The sequence below is a fragment of the Salvia splendens genome, chromosome 7 (assembly GCF_004379255.2).
Source record: "Salvia splendens isolate huo1 chromosome 7, SspV2, whole genome shotgun sequence".
Taxonomy (NCBI): Eukaryota; Viridiplantae; Streptophyta; class Magnoliopsida; order Lamiales; family Lamiaceae; genus Salvia; species Salvia splendens.
This window is the reverse complement of record NC_056038.1, coordinates 33,280,914-33,294,036: the sequence shown is the minus strand read 5'-3', so window position 1 is coordinate 33,294,036 and position 13,123 is coordinate 33,280,914. Positions and strand designations below refer to the sequence as shown.

The 13,123-nt window shown below is 42.8% G+C and overlaps 2 protein-coding genes and 1 pseudogene across 2 annotated transcripts; 1 reads left to right on the top strand and 2 right to left on the bottom strand.

Moving 5' to 3' along the window:
- Positions 1-4,868: 4,868 nt before the first annotated feature.
- On the top strand, positions 4,869-6,294 carry LOC121742050 (annotated as a pseudogene).
- Positions 6,295-8,056: 1,762 nt separating this feature from the next.
- Positions 8,057-9,217, bottom strand: LOC121810763. The gene is made up of 3 exons (XM_042211499.1): positions 9,191-9,217; positions 8,484-8,701; positions 8,057-8,389 (listed from the first exon to the last, which is right to left on the bottom strand). The coding sequence occupies exons 1-3, from the start codon at positions 9,215-9,217 to the stop codon at positions 8,164-8,166; spliced, it is 471 nt and encodes a 156-aa protein (XP_042067433.1). The 3' UTR covers positions 8,057-8,163.
- A 448-nt stretch (positions 9,218-9,665) lies between these two features.
- On the bottom strand, positions 9,666-12,646 carry LOC121742049 (nucleobase-ascorbate transporter 2-like). The gene is made up of 14 exons (XM_042135077.1): positions 12,325-12,646; positions 12,135-12,232; positions 11,854-12,030; positions 11,680-11,780; positions 11,521-11,596; positions 11,392-11,451; positions 11,133-11,317; positions 10,952-11,048; positions 10,780-10,866; positions 10,632-10,690; positions 10,464-10,555; positions 10,298-10,375; positions 10,055-10,215; positions 9,666-9,986 (listed from the first exon to the last, which is right to left on the bottom strand). The coding sequence occupies exons 1-14, from the start codon at positions 12,413-12,415 to the stop codon at positions 9,774-9,776; spliced, it is 1,575 nt and encodes a 524-aa protein (XP_041991011.1). The 5' UTR covers positions 12,416-12,646; the 3' UTR covers positions 9,666-9,773.
- Positions 12,647-13,123: the final 477 nt, after the last annotated feature.

The window sequence follows — 13,123 nt, the reverse complement described above, 5'->3', positions numbered from 1 at the left end:
TTGGCTTTCTTGAGCACGTTGAGAGTGGACTTGAGGTTGTGCTCGTACTCCGAAGTGCTTTTGCTTTTGACGACTATATCGTCAACATACACTTCGACCTCCTTTCCAATCAGGTGCCGAAAAAGCTTGTCTACCATCCTTTGATAAGTGGCTCCGGCATTCTTTAAACCGAATGGCATCTTTTTATAAGCGAAAATGCCGAAATCAGTAATGAAGGCCGTTTTTGAAGCGTCAATCTCATCCATTAAAACTTGATGGTATCCTTTGTACAGATCAAGAAAACAAAAAATTTCAAAGCCTATCAAAGCTTCTACTTTTTTATCTATGTTCGGAAGGGGATAGCAATCTTTGGGACAGTGCTTATTTAGATCGGTGAAATCTATGCACATCCGCCATCCTCCTTCCTTTTTCTTGATCATGACAGGATTGGCCACCCACGAAGGATACTTCACTTCGAATAACACATCCGCCTTCAATAATTGACGGACTTCGTCATGGATGACTTGACTTCGTTCTGCCGCAAAGAGTCTTTGCTTCTGTTTTATCGGCCGGACCGAAGGATCAATATTTAACCGATGAGTGATTACCTCGGGGGGCACTCCGGTCATGTCCAACGGAGACCATGCAAAGACGTCTTTATACTCCTTGAGGAGCTGGATGGTTTTTTCCCGAAGTAGAGGCGTTCCCGCGAAGCCGATCTTAACCGTTCTGGATGGATCGTCTTCGTACAGCTGAACTGTCATCGAATTCGGCTCCGGTATGACTTCGGTCATTGCCTCTGACTCCGGCTGCTGTGATTGCTATGCTTGGTGGTGCCGATCTGACTGCTCGGCACTTCTAAGCGCAATTTGCAGACATTCCTTTGCTCTCTTTTGGTCACCTCGGATGACCGCTATCCCTCCTTTAGTAGGGATCTTGATGGTGAGGTGATAAGTGGAGCAAATGGCCCGAACTGTGTTGAGCCAGTCTCTTCCCAGGATGACGTTGTACGGGGACCGAGCTTTCACCACGAAAAACTCAATCATCGTACTGGAGCTAGTAGGCGCTTTCCCCACCGTGATCGGAAGGCTGATAATACCTTCAGGGCGGGTGTCCTCCTGGGCGAAGCTCTTCAGGGGAAGCGGAGCCGGACTGAGCCGAGCTGGGTCCACTTCTAGTTTGTCGAAGCACTCTTTAAAAAGAATGCTGACTGACGCTCCTGTATCCACAAACACCCTGTGGATCAGTTTGTTTGCCACTCCGGCTTGGATGACAATGGCGTCTTGGTGAGGAGAGATGGCCGGGACGGGATCAGCATCCGAGAACGTAATCACTTCGTCCTGCTTCAGCCTTTTATGCGTTGGCTCCTCTCGATTGGAGCCTCTGCGCTCTGACTTCAGGGACGACTTGGTCTTCCCGGCAGGGAGAGCGTCAATAGTCTGGATTACTCCATCATATTGCGGCTCGTCATCGTCTTCGGGATCCGGCTGCCTTTTCGGATCCTGAGGAGCGCAGTTCGCACCTCTCTGCTTCTTATTCTTCTTTGACTGCTTGCTTTGGTATTTTTTCAATGTCCCTGCCTTCACAAGAACATCGATACCTGCAGCCAAGTTTCTGCACTCCTCGGTATCGTGACCGTGGTCTTGATGGTAGGAGCAGTAGTTATCCTGGGGTCGGCGCGCGGCTGATTTCGTCATCCGCTTTGGCTTTTCGAACAGGTCAGAGTGCAGTTCGAAAATTTCCGCTCTCGGCTTGTTCAGCGGTACGAACTGAGCGGGCGGCTTCTCGGGATTGAGACGGGGTCCCAATCTGTCTTGCACCGGAGCCCTTTGAATTCTTTCAAATGGAGTCCGGCGAGGATGCCCCTGATCGCTATGATCGGGCTTCCTTCTGTCTCCTCGGGACGATGAGCTGTCTAACGACCGTTTGCGACGGTCTGCCTCATCGGCCCGGGAGTACTGGTCCGCAATGTCCCACATTTCCTGAGCTGTCTGCGGACCGCACTCAACGAGCTTCCTGTAGAGAGCTCCGGGCAGGATTCCATTTTGGAATGCCGAGATGACAAGCAGATCGTTGAGATCGTCTACTTGCAGGCATTCCTTGTGGAATCTTGTCATAAAGTCGCTGATTTTTTCGTCGCGACCTTGACGAATGGAAAGCAGCTGAGCCGAAGTGATTCGGACTTCCGCTTTCTGAAAGAACCTCCTATGGAATGCATCCATTAGATCTCGGTAAGATCTAATGCTGCCTTGGGGGAGGCTATCGAACCACCTTCTTGCGTTCCCGATGAGCAGCTCGGGAAACAGCTTGCACATGTGGACCTCGTTGAGACCCTGGTTCGCCATGTTATATTGATAGCGTCCCAAGAAATCATGAGGATCCACGAGTCCGTCATAGGTTATCGACGGAATTCGGTAGTTCTGTGGTAGGGGAGTTCGGGTAATATCGTCCGAGAACGGAGTCCTCAATGCTCCGTACATGGCGAACCCGACATCTCTTCGGTATGGAGGAGATGGAGTTCTCCTGTGATTCCGGTACCGAGGATTCTTTCTCCTGGAAGACATGACACTACTGCGGTAGTGACTGTCTCGTATGGAGGGAGAGGGAGAATCCGCCGTTTTCGTCTCCGGCTGCTTTTGGCTTTTTTGCAGGAAGGTTAAGAATTCCTCCTGCTTTTCAGCCAAAAACAGCTTGACAGCCTCGTTCAAATCGGGCTGCTGGGAAGACTCGGTGTGACGGCTTTTGGAGCGGCTAGTTCCTTCACCGTGAGAACAGGAGGTAGTCTCCCGAGGCTGTTTCCCAGAGCTGCGGGCTGGACTAGCTTCCTCCTGGTTATCGCGAACGGTGTTACGGGTGTTACGTGATCTGGTACGCATTTTTGGGGTGGAAAAAGGGTCAAAAATTCGCTTTATCACAAATTTTGTTCTCTGTTTCCCACAGACGGCGCCAGTGATGGATCCGCGAATTTCTGATGTTAGTAAATGCTGGTAGAGAATAAAGACTACGACACAATGAATTTACGTGGTTCGATTTACTGAAGTAAATCTACGTCCACGGGAAGAAGGGAGGGCAAGATTGTATTGCTTGATCTGGGATTACAGCTTACAACACAGACTTGCTATATGATATTTTATCTCTAGAGAGCTTAACCCTTCTATCAGATCTAAGTTCTATTTATATATTGAACTAAGATCGTGGCTTGCATCGCCACCCTAAGTCGTGGATGTCGTGTAGGTCATGGCCTAAGATCGTGGATGTAGCGTAGGTCATGGCCTACGATCGTGGCCTGAGTTGACACCACGTGGCAGTGGGTGTGTTGGAAGTTGTGGAAATCCTGTATGGGTCCACTAACTCCTTGTTCGGTCGAATACTGAGACCGAACTGCTTTGGTTGCCGATCTGAGAGTAGAGCTTGATGCCGACCTGAGAGCAGAGCTTGATTGGTTGGCTTTTACCGAGCTATAGGCTGAGGCCGAACTCTTTGGTAATGCCGAACTCATACTCTTCCTTGGGCTTTGGGCTGATGGGCCGTCGTTGCTGTTGGGCTCGTCGTTGCTGTTGGGCTTGTTTAGTACGCACCCCATCACCCTCCCTCCTCAGGCACCTCAAATCCACCTCCGTAAAGTGCTTCTTCACCTGAACCCTGCCTGCCGCCACCCGCCCCAAGGTCACGGCCACGTACAGCTTCCCGGCATTCCTCCGGGCCCCCTCCAACCTCCCCATTCTCTCTTCAATCTCACGCACCTCATTCTGCCCATCAAAATCCTTCTTCTGCGGTGTCTCCAGCAGTGGTGGATCTCTTTTCTGGTCCGTGGCTGACGTCCGCCCCTCGCACCCCTAATGGCGGACGTCCTGCACGCCAGTCCTACGTCCGCCGGGACATCATGCTCTAAGTCACACACCACCCGCCTGAATTTAATGGGGAGTTACTATTCTACTAGTTCTGCATAATGTCATGATTGTGTGAAGCAATAATAGTAGATTAATCATCGATTTTAGGAATATTAATTATCGGTAATAAATGACGTGACATTATTTTCATATAAATAAATAAAACAGATAAATATCGATTTCGGACCTCTAACGGTTGGTATTCCAGTCTTATGTTTTGCTAAATAATTAATCTAATTAGTCTTATGTGTAGCTAAATAATTAATCTAATAGTCCGTTTCCTAGTTTTGATCATTTTTATATTATTTCATAGCACTCCTGTAGTATCCAACTCAAGTGTTGGAACCTGCGTTTGACTCATCATTGACCTACAGTGAGTTTTGATACTTTGATTTTATGAAATTGAATTAATGAATTGATACTTAGGTTTACATAAACATTCCAATAGTGCTGATTTGCTGTGTGTATCTAGCTTTTTATTTTTTTGATACGTTGGTGATATTAAACATGGGCTTTGTGTTAGGATGAGTATAGATAATTTTTTTCCGGATGTTATTTGGTAATGAAGATGATATTTGAAATTCTCTGCTTACTTAACACGAAATGATATAATTACCCTTACCCTTTACTTGTACACTTTTTCAAGAAAATATTAGTGATGAAAGTTTTAAATGACACGTTATAATTTATTTATTTTTTTTGTATAAACGATGGAATGTGGAGTACTAGTAATAAAGTTGGTAGTAGGAGTAATATTTTAGTTGGGTATTTATTTATTGAATAGATAGCTTCTTATTTTTTTGGACATTTTTTTATCATTATAAAATGAATATGAGAACACAAAGTTTTACTATCCTACTACTATCATCTTATGTTTTGTAAATATAAACAAAAGCAGGGGTATTATTACCTCACACCAACTGTCACTCACTCACTCACTCACTCATCATCATCCCTCCCTTCATAAAACTCGGACAATATTTGTCCAAACCAACATACACTAAATCTTTTTCTACTCCGTATTACAACGGTAAAAATGGCACCAGATCCTTCTCCCCTACTCCTCATCTTCCTCCTCCTCCTCCACCACGCCACCTCCGCCGTGCTACCCCCCCACCTCCGCCCCCACCCCTAACCCAAAACCCCCCGCCCGATCCTCCCCCATTCCCTCCTCCTCCTCCTCCTCACCCCTCGACCCCAAACAACTCCTCGCACTCCAATCCCTCAACCTCCCCACCTCCAAAAACCCCTGCTCCTCCGCCGCTGCCTCCTGCGACTCCTCCTCCCCCTTCCGCCACCTCCTCTCCCTCACCCTCGCCAACTGCTCCGACGACATCGCCCTCTCCCTCACCGCCCTTAAATCCCTCTCCACCCTCACCTCCCTCACCTTCTCCAACTGCCCCGTCACCCCCATCCGCTTCCCCTCCCAACTCACCTCCAACCTCAGCTCCTTCACCTGCCTCAACAGCCTCCACAAGCTCACCGGCGTCTGGCTCAGCCGCCTCCACAATCTCACCCACCTCACCGTCTCCTCCGTCCCCATCTCCGCCAGCGGCCCCACCATCATCCTCGCCTCCATGAAATCCCTCCATTCCCTCACCATCTCTAGCACCAATCTCTCCGGCTACCTCCCCAAACACTGGCACCCCAACCTCACCTCCGTCGACCTCTCCGCCAATCACATCAAGGGCAAGATTCCCATCTCCCTCACCCTTCTCGAGAATCTCGCCCACCTCAATCTCTCCTCCAATTCCCTCAACGAAACGATCCCAACCACCATCGGCGACTTGACCTCTCTCCAGAATCTCTCCCTCGCCTCGAATTCGCTTACTGGCCAGATTCCGGAATCCTTAGCGGCATTGCCTTCGCTGACGCATCTTGATCTGAGCTTCAATCAGCTCAACGGGACGATACCCAATTTCATCAGAGATATGAAGAAGCTAAAGTACTTGAATCTCGCAAGCAACTCCTTCCATGGCGTGTTGCCTTTCAATGCCACGTTTATAAAGGGATTGGAGGTGTTCAAGGTCGGTCAAAATTCAAATCTTTGCTACAATCACACGGTTTTGGGGTCAAAATTGAAGCTTGGGATCGCCGCATGTGATAAGCACGGGCTGCCGCTGTCGCCGCCGCCGGCGAAGGGCTCGTCGGCGGATGATTCGAGCGATGGCTCCGACGATTACGATGATGATGATGATGACAATGTGGTGGAGAAGAAGCATCACAATGGGCCGAGTAAGGTTGTTCTTGGTGTTGCGATTGGGCTTTCTTCGATTGTGTTTTTGATTGTTTTCTTGGTTCTTTTATCTAAATGCTGTAAATGAGATTGAATTTTTTGTTCTTGGTTGATTGGGTGAGGGGTTTATTGAGTTTGTTTCTATGATTTATTTTGGCGAAAAGAATTTCGAGAAAGGATGATTCTTTAGTGTGATTATGTTGACTACTTTTTCGTTAATTTATTGCTTTGAGCAGAAAGGCTGATTTCTGCTCCGACATTTACTTGTGATAGTGAAAAAGGAAAAAAATAAAAATGAATAAAAAAGTGGCTGGTTCAACTTTTTTATGTATGTGTATACATGCAAGAATCTGCTTTCGCTGCAGATTTCAGCCTTTGATTTTCTTACATTGATCTGGCCCTTTTCTTCAGTATCTTTTTTGAACTATTTGGTATGATTAATTGAATTTATGAAGATGCAGTAGTTTTTATTCCTCTTGCAAGAAAATTTAATTGTTTATGTTTGTGGTTTATTAAGTTTGGGGCCAAAGTGTTGCATCCCCTTTAAATGCATAATGAAGGATGGCGTGCAATATTATGGCTTTTTTGAGGAGGTTTTTTCTTCAAGTCTTAGATTCATGTCTTGAATGGGTAGGGCGTGAATTCATTTATCTAACTTCACTTAAATAACTCTCCAAAGAATCATATCTATCTTGCTTCTTATTGAATTCTACCCACCAACCTTACCTTAGTAAGTACTAGTATTATTGTTTAGGTATATGCATGTGGGATCATTTTTGGTGTTCTACTTGCGAGTATTATATTCCATTTCGAGTTCTTATATTTTAATTTAATTTACATTAAATAAATTTTACTGATGTGCATTGAAAATCAAAGTAGAGCCCAGTTGAGATATACGAGGATTTATTATTGGTCACAATAATAGTATTTGACAATGCGGATGATGATATGGACCTTTTGCCATATTTAAAATATTATCCAGTTCCTAGTGTTATTGGGGTTTTCTATTTTTAATTTTTGAAAGATTAAACCATTTTTGCCACTACATTAAAAGGGTGAGTCCTAAACTATAATTAATCTTTCCGAAAATTCCATGCCTCTTATAATTTAGAAAATTTATAATATTAGTATATTCTATTTCTGTGACAGTAGAGACAGAAATGCCACGATTGCATAAGTGGATGATATCATTCGTCTAAACAACCTATTATGGGCCTGCCCAGTAATCATTTGGTCCATTTAGTACCTTGGGACCCCAAATCAATTTAATCTTATGCTTGCCTGGAAACTCAAGTTTGCCACCTAATTTCATCTCTTAATCATCTTTTTTTTCCCCTTTTTTAAATAGGGAAAGGGTAATAATTGAATCACAAACCTATCTTTTTATATAGACGATGAGGTTTATCATACAAAACTTACTAACTTTGCCTCTTAATCTACCCGGATAAAAATAACATCTCTATCTGTTTATACTAGACAAGAATAACATCTCTATCATATTTGTTTATGCTAGACGACAACAATTGATAAGACATTTTCCCTTCAATCAATAGATTGAGGTTGAGGAATTTAATTACTAATGATACGTGAAGTGTAAACATAAAATTGAGTTATAATTAAAAAAAAAGTCGTACTTTATGGTTTATTTCACAATTAATTGAATATTTTAAAACCATGAGAAGAAGATAAAAATAGCTTGAACTATTCCGTGCATTTAATTTAATTTTTGCTTTACTCATCTTCCAATTCATAATTGTTATGCATTTTATATTTGTTGGGTCTCACACATCAATTATTTGGTGTGTGCTTATAATGGGTTTAGTAAAATATAGATCTGTGTATTTTTATAGAACTTACCATTATAAGATGTTAATTATTTCTTTTTTAGATTTTTCAAAAATTTAATACACATGCCTAGTTTCAACAAGCTGATATCTGATATTGCCATTGCTGATCTGTAAAGATTCTTGATTGTATTGAACACAATATCAAGAATCAAACTGAAGCTGCTGACTGTTTGATTCCTATACAGGAACAGGCAATTCAATGCGGATTAAATCAGAACAAATTCCCAGGAAAAAACCAAGGGAGAATGAATGCTAAAACTAGACAAGCCATCAAGATATTACAAAGTGGCTGCCCCTGCAAACATCGTCTGCCTCCATACGATGCGCTGCTGTCGCCCCCATCGCCTCCTCGTCTCCCCTCGCTCCACTCCTCCGTGAAACCGCTGTCGCCAACACCACTTATGTTTCTTGCAGCCTCTCCACATATTTCACACAATCTACAACCCCATAAATTTTGCATAAACCAAAATAGCATTATATGATATTCTATCAATAATCAAACTAAACAGATAAGTTAAAAGACAGAATTACCTCTTCCCTTTAATGCTAAACCAAGCCTTGGCGCATTGCAAGTGAGCAGATCCAAGCTCGCCTTTACATCCGCAGCCAAGCTCGATCAACTCAGCCCTGCTCTTCCCAATCTCCTTTGCACTCAAATGGCATACTCTACAAACCCTCTCATCCACCGAGCCAGACGAACATGCCTCCCCCCTCTCCACAATCCACCACCGATGACTTGTTTCGACCTTCTAATTCACTACTGCCTCCTATTGCAATCACAGTTCCCAACTTTCTTGGACTGTCACATGAGTCTTTGTTGCTCTCTCTCAGCTCTTGATCCATTAGCAATCTCTTACAATTTACATGGCATACTTTTATTGGCTAATGGGAAGGAGAAACGTTATGGAGTTCCACACTATTGATAAACAAGTATGAAAAAACAGAGGATTTGCTTAGCCTGTCGCTCTCGAAATGACTACTTCTCTGCCTTGGGTTGGAAGTTGACTTCTCTCTCTCTCTAATTGGCTATAGACAACTGTATTTCTGTTGGTTCCGAACCCAGAGCAAGAGCTGGTTGACATTAGTTATTTCGCCTATTACAGATGATTTTGGACTTATTATCTATGTGAGTTGTATGTCAAATCATTGAATTCTCTCAACAAATGATTGGAGGCTTTCTTTAATCTGTCCTGTATATAATGTCATCACTCATCAGTTTAGGTATACATTCCAACTACCAAAAGTAAGCTTTTTGGAAGCTTCATCTCAACAACAGAACGGATGAAGGAAGCAGCAAATCCTTCCAAGTATCTGCTTGCATTTGAGATTTGAAGTAGATATGGTAGCGTATTCCATGTGCAATTTTGGAGACGATAGAGAAAGGAAACATCCAAGCATATCTCCTTCTCAAGCGTTTGAAGAAAGCAAATTAATGAAACAGAAGCACAATATGTTCGAGTTCATGAACTTTCAATGAATTGTTCTGGATTTTGATTGCCCTCGTCCATTAAATGGTTGCAGACCTCCTCTCACCCACTGAACTCGAACGTTTCAGGAATTTTTCATCTCAGGTAAATTAGGCCTTTTTAACAAACAAAATCTATGAGTTGCATGAATGTTGCTTTGTTGATCATCATCAATAGTTAATTGTATTCTATTACTAATTTGCTGCTTTTTTTAAGTGATATTAGAGAGTTAAATTTGCTGCTTTGATTAACTAACGCGGAATAACCCAAGCCAAAAGAGATGGTTGGAACAAATGAAAAAATAATAGACAAGGGAAGGGGAGAGTGGTGATCTATCAAAACACTGATAGGGGGATCATGATGGAGGGAAGAATCTGTTGAGGTTGAAAGGAAGAGTGTAGAACTCCTCGTTGCGAGAGTCTCCTTTGAAGGTTCTGAACTTGGCCCACCAAGGCATCCCGCGCTCCTTGGCGCTGTCCTTGTAGTCCAGTGTGTTGTCGAGGAACACAGAGACGAGGAAGGCCACAGTAGGGGACGACAAGAATATAGTGTTGAGAAGATCATTGAACTGTATTAACTAATGAGTTAAAATGCAATTCCATGAGAAGAAATCAAGGAAAACAAAGTGAAACTGACCCATCCAGCCTTGGTGTGAGCAGGGCTATGAAGAGCAGCACTTGTGTATTCTCTGAAGTACTCGGGAATGGACAGTCCCAGGAAGAGCGACACCCCAACTATGAAAAGGTTCCTCATCGAGTTCATGTCCGTGAACTGAAGGAACGATAGCCCCACTGAAGCTGCACCATCAATAATCAACCATTTAATCACCTTTTACATGGAACAAGACGAAGAGGAAGAACAAGATGAAAGAACGCTCACCAACAAGGCCGAACATAACGCAATATATAGCTGCAAATATAGTGAAAGGTATTGATGCAAATAATGCTCCAAACTTGCCTGCACATATTCAAACATGTCACTAAAAGACTCTAATCAATCTCTTACTTGGGGGGTTCTGAGATTTTGATGATATGATAATGCTTACCTAGAATAGCGAAGAAGATCATGAAACCAGCCGAAATTTGGATTACACGACGACTGCCAACTCTAGTGCTTCCAAGAAGACCAATATTTTCACTGTTTTCATGTAGAGAGAGGTCAGAGGAAGTAAATCCTATAATCAAAAGCCATTGAGACAAAATGAAACACTCACACAGAAACTGTGGATCCAGTAGCGGTCCCGAACATACCATCCAACAGAATCCCAATGCCCTATACATACATTAATGAGTTTCATAATGCCGGAGAAGAGAGAGAGCGAGAAAGGGAGCGAGAAAGGGCGAGGGAGAGGAAGTAGAGACCTGCCAGCCGATTCCGCGGCTAAGAACATGAGCAGGAGGTGGTGTGGCACTTGCCAAACGAGACGCTGCCTTATATGCTCCGGTTGACTACATACAAGACAAGAGAAAGGCCTTTGAGAGCAATGTGCATATTATTAACTTTTAAAAAAAAGGTACTAGAATTTTGATGTACCTCAATCATGGAGACTAGTACAGCAGCCATCATTCCAAAAGCATGGCCAGCATCGAATGTAGGCGCGCCCCACTGAAGTGGATATGGGATTTTGACCCTATTCAAGAAACAAACTTTATATGAGTTTTCCATCCATAGAGAATGGCAATGACATCCCCTCAGATCAAACTATCTAACTAACCATGGTGCAGAAGAGATGAGGTTTGCTTTATCAGTGCGGCAATGCATCTGAGTTAACTCGTGATGATGCTTGTATGCGCCACTCGCTGTTAGGAGATGTGCATAAGCCCATATAACCATCACTGATAGCAGAAGACCGAATCGCTCCAACACCGGGATATCTCTTGTTTGGAAGTGCTTCAAGTACTATTCAACAGACCAAAACATAGCCATTTTAGCCAATCATACTTACTTCAGTTAAAACTGATATTGGACATTACCTGAGAGAAGGCAATGAACAAGATCAGCATTGGAATGCCAATTTCTACACATCGTCCAACCTGAATAACCACTTGGTTAGCTCATCAATTACTTACCATTATTTCCAGTCAAAAAATAAAAACACATACCACTGGAAAGCCTCTATCAAGAAGACCAAATCCCACTAGAGAAATAACTGGAGCCATCCCAAGTGGACTAAAAAACCTGATCAAGAAACCATTTTTATTCCAATTAACTCAACTCACAAATAAAAGAGTTCAATATTAATCTGAGTGTGAAATTTATACCTGGAACATATAGCCCACAGCTGACTATATCCTAAAATTATCTGCACACTCGAAGCTACAATCAATGCACCTTGTATTGCTCTCATTGAACTCTCAAACCTCTACAAGTAGTAGCAAATTTTCAAATTAATCCATCACAAAACACTCAATATGCAAGAGAAAAGCAGAGCATACCGCATGAGGGTCTGTGATTCTCTGCAAAGATGGATCATGGATGATTGAAATTATAGGGACCATGAATGCCCATGACCCTCCTATAACAGTTGGTAACCTCGTTCCAAACAAGGTCTGAAGCAGAGTGTTTACACCTCCAACAAACAGCAATGTTTGAACCACCCTCACTTTATCATCCTAACCACAAAACAAAACTAAAATCATAAATACCTGAAACCTCCTCACAGTCACAGCTGAGCCAACTTCATGATTAGTTAAGTTAATAAAATAGAGTGGATTACATCGTTTCCGCCCATCAATGGTACAAGAAAGGTTGGAATCATGACAGCCGTTCCCAACGCCAAAATATAATGCTGGAATCCAAGTGCTATTGCTTCCGCTGTTTTGATATGTTTATAGTATTATTAAATGAAAAAAAATCAGAGGCTTAACTCCCACAAAACGAACAAGATGGAGAAGGAATCAGCCTACCCCAAGAAGGATTAGAATCGATGCAATACTCCAAGCCTTGGAGCTGGTCCATTGGTGGATGACTTATTTCCTCTGGTTTTGGAGCAGCCATCACTACTCACTCACTCACTCACCCTATCTCAAGCTTCACTCACTCTAAAAGGATGAATCAACAATACAGCGAGAGCTAATGCAAGTAAGTCTTAGTTTCTCAATTAGATAGAAAGCAATGGGAAAAGTAAAAGGAGGGAGGGGATGAATGAATTGAGGAAAAGAAAAGCAGACAAAGTTGACACAGGAGGAGAGGAAATGAGACAGGGGAGTCAATGTGATTGGACCATAATCATGTATTTGAATATTTATATGAACATGTAGGGCGGTTTAGACTTTAGAGAGAGTGTAAAGCATTTTCTTGATTTTTGTTTGTTTGTATTTTCCTTATTTTTGGAGAGTGGATGTTCCGATATTGCCCCTCAAGGAACTGCCAAAACAAGATGTTACCGTTGGACTCTGGATTTCTGACTTACTATTTTTTTATTTGGTGAACTCTATTTATTTAGCAACCGGAAAGCGACTAACTTCTCTTTTTTTTTAAGAATAATTTTGATGAGTGAATATTATATACTGCGATGAAAAGATGGTGAATGTTTGCAGAAATATGGAATATACTTTGTCATGGCTAAAAGTTGAAAAGATTGTATTCACGTAATACAGTATATTAAGTAGAATCAATCAGATTAAATTACAATTAAAATATCAACGTCTCTATTGCCAGTGGAAGGACAAAACAGCTTTGATATTCGAGCTCCACTGCTATTTT

Excerpts from the sequence above, each read along its gene's own strand:
- LOC121742049 (XM_042135077.1), bottom strand. The coding sequence starts at position 12,415 with ATGGCTGCTCCAAAACCAGAGGAAATAAGTCATCCACCAATGGACCAG. Across the intron at positions 11,597-11,679 it reads CTGTGGGCTATATGTTCCAG|GTTTTTTAGTCCACTTGGGA; the intron begins GTATAAATTTCA and ends TTTCTTGATCAG. Across the intron at positions 11,318-11,391 it reads TGTTCATTGCCTTCTCTCAG|TACTTGAAGCACTTCCAAAC; the intron begins GTAATGTCCAAT and ends TCTGTTGAATAG.
- LOC121810763 (XM_042211499.1), bottom strand. The coding sequence starts at position 9,217 with ATGAAGCTTCCAAAAAGCTTACTTTTG. Across the intron at positions 8,702-9,190 it reads TTCCAAAAAGCTTACTTTTG|AAGGTCGAAACAAGTCATCG; the intron begins GTAGTTGGAATG and ends GTAGTGAATTAG. Across the intron at positions 8,390-8,483 it reads TTTAGCATTAAAGGGAAGAG|ATTGTGTGAAATATGTGGAG; the intron begins GTAATTCTGTCT and ends ATGGGGTTGTAG.